Source organism: Ahaetulla prasina, chromosome 3 (assembly GCF_028640845.1).
Source record: "Ahaetulla prasina isolate Xishuangbanna chromosome 3, ASM2864084v1, whole genome shotgun sequence".
NCBI lineage: Eukaryota > Metazoa > Chordata > Lepidosauria > Squamata > Colubridae > Ahaetulla > Ahaetulla prasina.
In genome coordinates this window covers 32538349-32550741 of record NC_080541.1, presented here as the reverse complement: position 1 = coordinate 32550741, position 12393 = coordinate 32538349, and the positions used below count along the sequence as shown (strand labels likewise).

At 48.6% G+C, this 12393-nt stretch overlaps 1 protein-coding gene across 3 annotated transcripts in view; it reads left to right on the top strand.

Moving 5' to 3' along the window:
* The window catches only part of CPQ (carboxypeptidase Q), a 215428-nt gene that overhangs the window by 134993 nt on the left and 68042 nt on the right, over positions 1-12393 (top strand). For all 3 annotated transcript variants that reach the window (XM_058179166.1, XM_058179164.1, XM_058179165.1), the window contains exon 6: positions 4939-5030. In XM_058179166.1, coding sequence (XP_058035149.1) covers positions 4939-5030 — 92 coding nt within the window. The remainder of the gene's footprint in view (positions 1-4938; positions 5031-12393) is intronic.

The following is a 12393-nucleotide window of genomic DNA, read 5'->3' as shown; positions in this document are numbered from 1 at the left end:
AATTTTTGGCAGGCTACCATAGAGGCAGCAAACAGCAGACGCTGGGGTGGGTGCAACAGGTGCCTTTGGGAACAGTTTTAGAAGGCTTTCTTTGTTTTGGGATCCTTTCACAGTTTGTGAACCAGGCAGCAGGAGTACTAAAACATACCCTTCCTGGAGTTATTTATCTCTTCCTCCTCCCCAGACCATATTCTCTAGCTAAAACCTAAACCCACACAGATTATTTCTACACAATTGGAACAGACCGACATTGTTAACAAATTGGTTGCCTTTGTGTGCAGCTTAAGCCTGAAAGCAAGGGACACCAGAGTGTCCGGCAACCCGTGAGTTGCGAATAGGTGGCGCAGGGTTGCGATTACTGTTTCGGCTGTGGTGGACTTCATAAGTATGATCTCTAACCATTTGGAAAATCGTCCACCACCACTAGGAACGTTTGGCCGTGAAAGGGCCAGCAAAGTCAATGTGGATTCTTGACCAAGGCCCTTGGGGCTTTTCCCATTCTCTGACTGGGGCTGTTGGGGTAGCGGTCTGGACTCTTGGCAAGCTTGGCATTTCCCTACCCTCTCAGCAATCTCTGCGCCCATGAGTGGCCACCATACATAGCTTCTAGCTAACCCCTTCATCCTCACGATGCCTGGGTGACCTCGTGGAGGAGGTCCAATACCTTGCCCTTAACTTAACAGGAATTATTACACGATCACCCCATAACAGGCACCCCTTGAGCCGAGAGCTCATCACGTTTCTTAACAAATTCTTTGAACCGTTAGCCCGGCGCAGCGGCCACCCTCTCTGTACCCAACCGAGTACAGTCCTTAACACAATGTCGGTATGATGCCGAGCCACTTCCTTTGATGTGACTGGGCCAGAGTCCAACGAGTCAATAAGGAGGATGGGTGTCCCCGAGTGGGATCTTCGGTCGCCCCGGCAGTGGGCATCGGCTCAAAGCGTCTGCATGCCCCACTTCTTTCCCGGTCGATGCTGCAGCTTGTATGAGTAAGCGGCTAAAATATAGTCCATCGAGTCAAGCGTGGCGACAGTGCCACAGGTGTTGGCGGTCGCCAGCCAGTAGTCCCAATAACGGTCTGTGGTCAGTCACGATTTCAAAATTCCGCCCAAAGACATACTCATGGAATTTTTTGACCCCTGATACAATGGCTAATGCTTCTTTGTCTAATTGGCTGTAGTTCCTCTCTGGGGAGGACATCGTTCTAGAGTAGAACGCTATAGGGGCTTCTGTGCCGTTTGGAAGTCTATGGCTGAGTACAGCCCCACCCCATAAGGGGACGATCGCAAACCAGCACTAGGGTAGTGAGTCGTGATATTGGATGAGCAGGCTATCACTTGAGAGCAGGTTCTTTACTGCTTCAAAAGCCCTATTTTCTGACTTTCCCAAGACCAAACAGTATTTTTCCTAAGAGCCTATGCAGCGGTTCCATAGCAGTTGCTTTGTTCTTTAAAAAGACCGCGTAAAAATTAACCAATCCCAGGAATGCCTGCAGCTCTGCTTTGTTTTTGGGCGCTGGAGCCTTCCTAATTGCCTTAACCTTGCTCTCAGTAGGGTGAATTCCTTTCTTGTCTATCCGGTAGCCCAAGAAATCGACCGATTCGACCCCTATCTGACATTTATTTGTCTTGACTTTTAATCCGGCTGTCCGGAAAATGCTCAAGACCTTTCTTAAACGCTCCCCCAATTCCTCCATGTTTTCCCCTGAAATTAGGACATCATCGAAGTAGGGAACTACCCCTGGGAGCCCTTGCAGTAGTCGTTCCATCAGGTTTTGGAACAGCCCTGGTGCCACACTAACCCCAAATTGCAATCGGGTGCACTTGAATGCCCCCCTGTGCGTCACAATCGTTTGGGCTTCGGCTGTGCGGGCGTCTACTGGCAGTTGTTGGTAGGCTTGGGCCAAGTCTAACTTTGCAAAGACTTGCCCTTGCCCCAAAGAGTGCAATAAGTGTTGCACTACGGGAACCGGGGACGCGCTTTTCTGTAAGGCCTTGTTAAGCGTCGCCTTGTAGTCAGCGCAAATTCTAATTGACCCGTCCGGTTTAATGGGGGTGACGATTGGCGTCTCCCACTTTGCGTGATCGACTGGCACCAAAATCCCCTGATTTATGAGCTTGTCCAGCTCCTTATCGATTTTTGGTTTTAGGGCAAAAGGGACTCTCCTCGCCTTAAGCCTAATGGGGCTACCTGGGGTCTAAGTTGAAGGAAATAGGGGTCCCTTGTACTTGCCCAGGCAGTCCTTGAAGACATCTTGAACTCGTTAAAGAGAATGTCTTTCAAATTGCAGTCACTTCTGTAGATGCCAGTCACTCCCATGCCCAGGGCACGAAACCAGTCTAGTCCCAACAGACTGGGCAGAGTTCCTTCGACGATCGTGATGGGCAGGGTCTTTTGTGAGGGCCGTACTCGACTCGGACGGAGGTGGTCCTCGAACAGGGATGCGATTCCCTGGTAGTCGTGTACTCGTAGCCGCTGTGCTTGCAGATGGCGCTTGACGGACGGCAGCGACTTTGCCAGAGTGTCCCAGGACATGATGGTGATCGCTGATCCCGTGTCTACTTCAAGCCTGCACCGTACTCCCTCGATCTTGGGCTTTGTGAAAATCTTCTTTTCCACTTTGGTTGAGGCGGCCTATAATGACAGTCGTTTGGTTAGACTTGGCGCCTTTCTTGTTTGAACCAATCGCGGGCCGCCTTTCCGGTTCCGCTTTGATTGGCCGATTTGAATTTTCGGCGGAAGGTTGGGCGCTCTGCAAACCTGAGCTAAGTGTCCTTTCTTCCCACACCGCCCGGCATGTTGCATCTTTAAACCTGCAGCGATGGCGCTGATGCTGCCCTCCGCAGCTTCCGCACTCGCCACGGTCCTCAGTGTCGCGTTTCTCGGTCCGGCAGACCCTTCCTCATCCTCGCCTCACCTTCGGATTCGGACTGAATCTCCTCCTGGTGTACTGGCGTTGGCTTTGCGCTCGCCTTGGATTGAAGAGGCTTTTGCAGGGTCTCTGCTGCTTTAGTAGACATTTCGTGTGCTCTGGCTTCGTCCAGAGCGGTGGCTAGAGTCAGGTTGCTCCTGGCTAGCAGTCGTCGTCGTAGGCGGATGTCCTTGACCCCTCGGATGAGTTGCTCGAGTAGCACCTCGTCTAAGTCTCGGTATCCGCAGTCCTTGGACGCTCTTCTTAAAGCGGCCATGTAGTCACCGATGGACTCGCCTCCATCTGTCTACGTTCTCCGAATTCAAACCGCTGCACGTATTTGGACGGCGTCGGTGCGAAATGGTTCTTCAGCAAAGTTTGCAGAGTCGGCCACGATACCGATTGTATCGGCGTTGGCTCTGCCAGGGCTTCCGCAATCTCGATTACCTCCGGCCCGCAATGGCTTAGGAAGTAAGCCCGTTTGCGGTTATCAGGGATCCCCTGTAGCTCGTTGGCTTCTAGAAAGCTTTCGAAACGGGTCATATATGTTCCCCATTTCTCCTTGCCCGGGTTGTACGGTGCGGGCGGCGTGTTTGCCATTTCCGCGTTTCTGCCCTGAGTTTGCTGGGTTCGGAACTAGCGTGCTTCAGCTCGGTTCTGGTTCCCCTTAGCCTCGAGATCCCACCTTCGTCGCCAATGTTAAGTTCGGGAAGTAACGAGGCTGGAGACCAGGGTAGTGACAACAGCTCTTTAATATAGGGTGAACCCAGCAACAGGCTGGGGGAAAAACCTCTCCTTTTATACAGTTCTGCTGGAAGCTTCGTCCAATCAGCAACGTGCTGATTTCCCGCTCAAATATTTAAAGGCACAACTGTTAATACATAACAGCCTTGCCTTATCTCTTGCAGTTAAAGAGCTCTATAGGAAGGCTTAAAAACCTTTCAACACTGAGTTTCAAAAAAACCATAGATTTCTCTTTTGTGAATTTAGACTGGAAGAAATGGGACTATCAACTGGTCATACCAAAAACAAACAAACATTGGGGATTCAAACAAACACACTTCCTGGGGTTCCATATCCTTCCTCTTTCATAGCCACAGTTTGCAGATTTATTGGGAGATATTGATAGGCAACAGCACAAGCACATCCTTTCCTCTTGGTGCCAGGAGCACATGGGAGAAAAAGAGAATTTTTGGCAGGCTACCATAGAGGCAGCAAACAGCAGACGCTGGGGTGGGTGCAACAGGTGCCTTTGGGAACAGTTTTAGAAGGCTTTCTTTGTTTTGGGATCCTTTCACAGTTTGTGAACCAGGCAGCAGGAGTACTAAAACATACCCTTCCTGGAGTTATTTATCTCTTCCTCCTCCCCAGACCATTTTCTCTAGCTAAAACCTAAACCCACACAGATTATTTCTACACAATTGGAACAGACCGACATTGTTAACAAATTGGTTGCCTTTGTGTGCAGCTTAAGCCTGAAAGCAAGGGAGATCTCCACCCTAGTATCACCTAGCCTTCACTTACATCCTTAATGCAGACCACTTGCGGACCATTGGATCACATTCTACAATGATAGGGAGTTGCCATGAATTGTTAGTTCAGAAATTCTGAAAGATGTAGAAAAATGATGGGGAGGAAAAAAAATCAGAAATCTGCTAGGAATGCAGAAGTGGGCTGTGGAAAAAGAAGAAAGCAGACAGAAAGAAACATAAAAAGGTGTGTGTGTGTGCACTTGTGTGCTTAAATGGAGAGACAAAAAAAGAGAGAAATTAGTTTGATTGTAAACCAAAATGGGATGGGGTGGGGTGGAGATTTCAGAAATAGTGCCAAGAGCGGGGAAAGGAGAAACAAAAAGATTGGCAGGAGATGCATTTAAAATAAAAGTTTTACTTTCCATGATAGACAAAAAGTGTTATTTTTCTCCTAATGCACTAAGGCAGGTTTCTTGGGATGCTAAAAATGGGAAAGAAGCTTTCACGGCTGAGATGAGAAAGATATTTGCTTATTTTCCACCTAATAACAGGACTCAGACCCAAGAGAACTCTGCGCTTGGTTCTTTGGACTGGAGAAGAGCAAGGGGGAATCGGAGCTGAACAATACTACAAGCTACATAAAGTAAGCAACTTGATGGGACAATATGTTTAATTCTTTGGATTCACTGTTTTTTATCTCGTTGTTTTATGATTTTTATTGCATGCCACCCACATTTATATTTTTTATGTGATGGGCAGCCATATAAATATGAGGAATAAAATGAATATTACTTCATTTCATTAGCAGTCTTCTTGCAATTCTCACTTGTGAGCAGTAGAGTTGGGAAGGGGGTGGGGAATCAAGCACCCATAATCATATTATGGTTCGAATTTGGAAATTCTGCTCATATTCTCAGAGAAAATACACTATAATATAGTGAACAATAAGCTAAAGTTAATATTGTTCTAACCTGTGATAACTTCATCAGAATGTATGCAACTCAATATACGTTCTGGTCAGAGGTGGGTTTCAGCAGATCCTGACCAGTTCTGGAGAACCAGTAGCAGAAATTTTGAGTAGTTTGGAGAACCGGTAGTAAAAATTCTGATGGGCCCCACCCCCATCTATTCTCTGCCTCCCGAGTCCCAGCTGATCAGGAGGAAATGTGGATTTTACAGTAACCTTCCCCTGGTGTGGGGTGGGAATGGAGATTTTACAGTATCCTTTCCCTGCCATACCCATCAAGCCACTCCCACAGAACTGGTAGTAAAAAAAAAATTGAAACCCACCACTGGTTCTGGTGTAACACTTCACACTGAATTTTAAATTAACCACACAAACTGGATTTTACAACATGCTAGAGTAGAATAATCCGTCATTAGCTAGTCTCCATATGTTGTGTAAACACAGACATCAAATTGATAAATCTGGATTGGTACAAAATCAAAATCTACATCATCCTTCTGGAATAAAAAAAAAGGACTGTATATGACAGATTTCCAAATTACAATTTGCATTAAATGTCATTAAGTTCCCAATGCACTCCTTTGCTGCAATCCTATTAATAAAACATGATTCGTCCAAGTGTTCTCATTTTTCTATTTTCCCTGAGAATCTCCCCATTAGCTCAAACAATAGTTTTCAAAGGTGAAGTAACAACTCAAATCTGCAATTCTCAATGTTGCCCCCAGGCTACCTATAGTACTCCAGCTTCTTGCTCCACTTCCCTTTTTACATTTTGAGCAAAAATAATTTACATAGATGGAAAAGTGCTATGCTGTAGTATGTATCTCCAGCATCAATAATTTCCAACAGTATACCAAATGGATATTGTAATTTTCCTTCGAAAATACAAATAAAAGTCTTTGGAAGTTTGCTTTCCTAATAGAAGAGAAAATGAGATAAAGAAGGTTGGTTGGGAATAGCACCACGAGGTTCTGCTAAAGGGGTGGCAGGTAACATTCTGGGAACAGAGTGCTTTGTAGCTACTTACTTTCTTTCTGATTATCGTTCTTAGCTGGCAAGATCCCTTCACCAGCCACTTTGCAAGAAATATTTGTTCTTTAAATTTCTGGTGTGCTCATCAGTACAAAAGAGTAATTCTCTATAGAGTAAATGCTCTATAGCAGTGATGGCTAACCTTTCTTTTCTCGGGTGCCAAAAGCAAGCATGCATGCGAGACAGCACATGTGCGTGTGCCAACACCCATAATGCAATGGCCCACATGGAACCCCCCTGTGCATGCAAGCATGACCGCCACCATTCCTCCCGCCCCTCCACGCATGTGGATGGGCCATGGAGGGTGCGCTACTCCCCTCAGCCCCCATAAATGTGCAGATGACGTCCCTGTGCATGCACACACGTCTCCCGCATGCGCAGTAGAGACCCGAAAATCAGCTGGCCGGTGGGAGACACACACGCATGTGCAGTGGAGCTGACCTAGGGCAATGGCTCACATGCCCACAGAGGTGGATGGCACATGTGCCATAGGTTCACCATCACGGCGCTATAGAATCCTCTAGACCTTATTTTGTCAGTCACAATGTAATATTTATTTATTTATTTATTTTATTTATTTAATCAAATTTTTATACCGCCCTATCTCCCGAAGGACTCAGGGCGGTTTACAGCCTGATAAAAATACAAATATAATACAAGGTAAAAAACTAAATTAAAAAACTTATTTAAATAGCCCAAAATTTAAAATTACAATTAAAATGATACAAACCCCATTAAAATTAAATTTGAAATTAAAATTCTAGTCCAGTCCTGCACAGATAAATAGATGTGTTTTAAACTCGCGGCGGAAGATTCGAAGGTCAGGAAGTTGGCGGAGTCCTGGGGGAAGTTCATTCCAGAGGGTGGGAGCCCCCACAGAGAAGGCCCTTCCCCTGGGTGTCGCCAGTCGGCACTGCCTGGCAGACAGCACCCTAAGGAATCCCTCCCTGTGAGAGCGCACGGGTCGGTGGGAGGCAATCGGTGGCAGTAGACGGTCCCGTAAGTAGCCTGGCCCTAAGCCATGGAGCGCTTTGAAGATGGTTACCAAAACCTTGAAGCGCACCCGGAAGGCCACAGGCAGCCAGTGCAGTCTGCGCAGGAGAGGTGTTACGTGGGAGCCACGAGGGGCTCCCTCTATCACCCGCGCAGCCGCATTCTGGACTAACTGGAGTCTCCGGGTGCTCCTCAAGGGGAGCCCCATGTAGAGAGCATTGCAGTAATCCAGGCGAGATGTCACGATAGCATGAGTGACCGTGCATAGGGCATCCCGGTCCAGGAAGGGGCGCAACTGGCGAACCAGGCGAACCTGGTAAAAGGCTCTCCTGGAGACGGCCGTCAAATGGTCTTCAAAAGACACCATCCATCCAGGAGAACACCCAAGTTGCGCACCCTTTCCATTGGGGCCAATGACTCGCCCCCAACAGTCAGCCGCAGTTGCAGCTGACTGTACCGGGGTGCCGGCATCCACAGCCACTCTGTCTTGGAGGGATTGAGCTTGAGTCTGTTTCTCCCCATCCAGACCCATACGGCCTCCAGGCACCAGGACAGCACTTCGACAGCTTCGTTGGGGTGGCCCGGTGTGGAAAAGTACAGCTGAGTATCATCAGCGTACAGTTGGTAACTCACACCGAAACCACTGATGATCTCACCCAGTGGCTTCATATAGATGTTGAACAGGAGAGGCGAGAGAATTGACCCCTGCGGCACCCCACAAGTGAGGTGCTTCGGAGTCGACCTCTGCCCTCCCGTCAACACTGTCTGTGACCGGTCAGAGAGGTAGGAGGAGAACCACCGATAAACGGTGCCTCCCACTCCCAATCCCTCCAACTGGTGCAGCAGGATACCATGGTCGATGGTATCAAAAGCCGCTGAGAGGTCTAATAGGACCAAGGCAGAGGAACAGCCCCTATCCCTGGCCCTCCAGAGATCATCAACCAACGCGACCAAAGCCATCTCCGTGCTGTATCCGGGCCGAAAGCCGGACTGGAATGGGTCTAGATAGACAGTTTCATCCAGGTACAGGGGTAATTGACGTGCCACCACACTCTCTACAACCTTTGCCACAAAGCGAAGGTTGGAGACCGGACGATAATTACCTAAAACAGCTGGGTCCAGGGAAGGCTTCTTGAGGAAAGATCTCACCACCGCCTCTTTCAAGGCGGCAGGGAAGACCCCCTCCAGCAAAGAAGCATTAGTAATCCCCTGGAGCCAGCCTCGTGTCACCTCCTGTGTGGCCAGCACCAACCAGGAGGGGCATGGGTCCAGTAAACATGTGATGGCATTCAACCTCCCCAATAACCTGTCCACGTCCTCGGGAGCCACAGGGTCAAACTCATCCCAAACAGTCTCAACAAGACAGCTCTCCGACCTCTCACCTGGATCCACCCAATTTTGATCCAAGCCCTCCCGAAGCTGAACGATTTTATCGTATAGATAACCACTAAACTCCTCGGCACGTCCCTGCAACGGGTCATCCCACTCCCCCTGTTGAAGGAGAGAGCGGGTCACCCGAAACAGGGCGGCCGGGCGGTTATTTGCCGATGCAATGAGGGAGGAGATGTAGCAACGTCTCACTTCCCTCAGTGCCACTAGTTAGGTCCTATTATATGATCAGCCTCGGAACGACTGGACCTCCAGGAACTCTCTAGGCATCTTCTCCAGTGTTTCATCTCCCTCAGCCCCTCGGAGAACCAAGGGGCTGGTTGAGACCTGCGCCAGGTCAGAGGCCGCAAAGGCACGACACGGTCTAAAGCCCCAGCCGCGGCAAGTTCCCAAGCCGCGACTAGTTCTTCAGCCGAGCCGTGAGCCAGACCCTCAGGAAACGGCCCAAGCTCCGTCCAGAACCTCTCCGGGTCCATCAGGTGCCTCGGACGGAACCATCGTGTTGGTTCCATCTCCCTGTGGTGTTGAGCGGCGGTCTGAAAGTCTAGACGAAGGAGGGAGTGATCTGACCATGACAAAGGTTCAGTGACTAAATCTCTCAAGTCCAGATCCTTCAACCACTGTCCAGAGATAAAAATCAGATCCAGCATGCCTCCCCCTATGTGAGTAGGGCCATCAACTACTTGAGTCAGATCCAAGGCCGTCATGGAAGCCATGAACTCCCGAGCTACTGTCGATGACATGCCGGCCGATGGCAAGTTAAAGTCCCCATGACCATAAGTCTGGGGGTCTCAACTGCCACTCCAGCAAGCACCTCCAGGAGCTCGGGTAGGGCTGCTGTCACGCAGCAAGGAGCCAGGTACGTGATCGGCAAGCCCATCTGACACCTATGACCCCACCTCACAAAGAGGGATTCACAGCCGGCAATCTGAGGCACAGTGGTCTCCCTCGGCTCTAGACTTTCTTTAATAACAACCGCCACCACCCCCCACGCCTACCTTGGGCCCTCGGTTGATGAAATGCTCGGAAACCCAGTGGGCACATTTCAACAAGGGGCACGCCCCCCTCTGTGACCAACCAGGTTTTCATAATGCCCATAAGGTCCGCGGCACCCCCCTGAATAAGATCACAAATTAGGGGGGGCCTTATTGGCCACGGACCGTGCGTTGCACAGCATCAACCGGAGGCCCAGGCTCTGAGGGTCTTGACCATCCGGGGAATGGGAAAAGTCTGAGGGATCGGGGCGCGTGATCGCCTTCAAACATCGAGCACGCGCCCCCAGAGAACGATACGAGCCCTCACTTCCGCCATATCTGCCCCTCCCACTTACCGTACAAATAGGACCACCCTCACTAAAAGGAACGGAATCCCCCCCATAACCTTCGAACCTATTAAATAACTGCCGCGAGCACATGCAGGAACTGCCCCCCCCCGACGGGTTCCCCCCAGCACCCGCCCTAACCCTCCCTCCCCTTAAAAATTCCCTCTCTAAAAATCCCCAAAGGCTCTTTCTCGATGCATGCCACCTCTGTGGGTCCCAAGACCCGTCACTGAGGCCGGCCCCTGGTAACGAAGCGGGCCATTCCTGCGAGGCAGGGGCACCTCGCAGGCGCAAGAGTTCACAAGACGAATAGCGCATAACAACTGAAGATAAAAAAGATAAAAAGATAAAAATCGGCAATAAAAAGGCTCCATCTCCGAATGGCAGAAATGTTAAAATATGATGGTAATCCAGAATAAGGATGGGCATAGAATGGAAAACAAAAAAGGACAGTCTAAACGGTAATCTATCCAAAGCCTCGTCCAAACATCATGGAACAGGGGGTGGGGGTGCTTCGGTCACGAAAAAAGTCCTCCTCTGTCCCCAAGCAAGTCTCCTACCTACTCCCAATTAATCCAAACAGGACCAACAACGGCCATAAAGATCCCAAAAGGCCAGGGAGAGGCATAGATGGTACTGCAACAGTCGCGGGATGACTAAACGGGGACAAATCGGGAATACCTCCGTCGCCTCCCCGCAGTCCTCTAACATCCGCCTCCAAAAATGGTCAGAAGATACCGTCCAGGGGGTCACCTCCATCTCTATCACCCCCCTAGTAATCCAACCATTTCGGGAGCCAGATCTCTCCAAACCTCTCCCTCCAAGAGGCCAGGCCTATCCAAAGGGCTGAACCTCTCCGAGAGGCCGGAGGATGTGAAGGAGGCCAAGTTCCTAAACTGGCAGCAGGAAAAAATCCGGAAAAGCCAAAACATAGTGGCAGATGAATCAAATAGGATATCTCTGCTATAGTCCGGATCGTCCCAAATCGTCCCAAATCGTAGCAGGGAACCCAAACAGCACAGTTAAGAAGCAAACTGAAGACCAGGCCGAGAAAATCGGCCGAAAAATCGGCCGAAAAAAACCCGGCCGAAAAAAGCTGACTCATCGCCCCACCTCCGAGCCTGAAAGCATGGCCGCCACAATCCACCGCTCGCCTTCCCAGCCTCGTTCTCAGCAGCCGCGGGTACAAAAAGGTCCGAAGACCTCTCCCACGGCTGCCAAAAAGATGATACGCCAGACCGGGAGAGGCAGGCAGCTAGACGGGCGGCCCAGGCGTCACCATCCTCGGAGAGCCGCTCGATCGCCAGAGCTAAATCTTCAGCGCAGCGCCATCTTGCGCATGCGCAGAGCCTTCTTCAACAATATTCAACAATATTTACAGCTCTCCCACGTTCATTTTGAAGATTTGAGCTATAATCCAGATGAAAATCCTGTCCCCCTTGGCTAAAATACTTAGAAGGAAAATATGTCCATTATTACTATTCAGCATTCTAGTACTGTTTACTGGTATATAATTTTCTTTGGGAAATAACCCTACATACAGCTTGCACAAGGTACCAAATAAAACAGCAGGCTCTTCATTTAATTTTTTAAAGAATATATTAATAATAATATATAAATTATAAATTATAATTAATTTTTTAAAGAATATATTAATAATCAAACTATTAAAATAAATATTTGATTTTGCCTTTAACATGCTAATTTAGATTTAGGCTTGCAAGGAGAAAAATAATCTTATAGGGGTCCATACTTTATATGACATGCCTTGAAAATTTAAAAGGGTTTTCGGTTGTGCCTGAATATTTTGATTATCATCAGCGCATTCCATAAATAACTAAGTTCTTGTGATTTGTGAATGGAAAAAGGGGTGAGTAAGCATGTTATATATGACAGACTTGAACATTGGGCACTATATAACAAAATGAAATTCAACAGTGAAAAAAGTAAGGTTCTACATTTAGGCCAAAAAAACAAAATGCACAGGTATCGGATATGTGGTACCTTACTCAATAGTAGTACCTGTGAGAGGGATCTTGGAGTCCTAGTGGACAACCATTTAGATATGAGCCAGCAGTGTGCAGCAGCTGCCAAAAAAGCCAACACAGTTCTGGGCTGCATAAACAGAGGGATAGAATCAAGATCACGTGAAGTGTTAATACCACTCTATAATGCCTTGGTAAAGCCACACTTGGAATATTGCATTCAGTTTTGGTCGCCACGATGTAAAAAAGATGCTGAGACTCTAGAAAGAGTGCAGAGAAGAGCAACAAAGATGATTAGGGGTCTGGAGGCTAGAACATA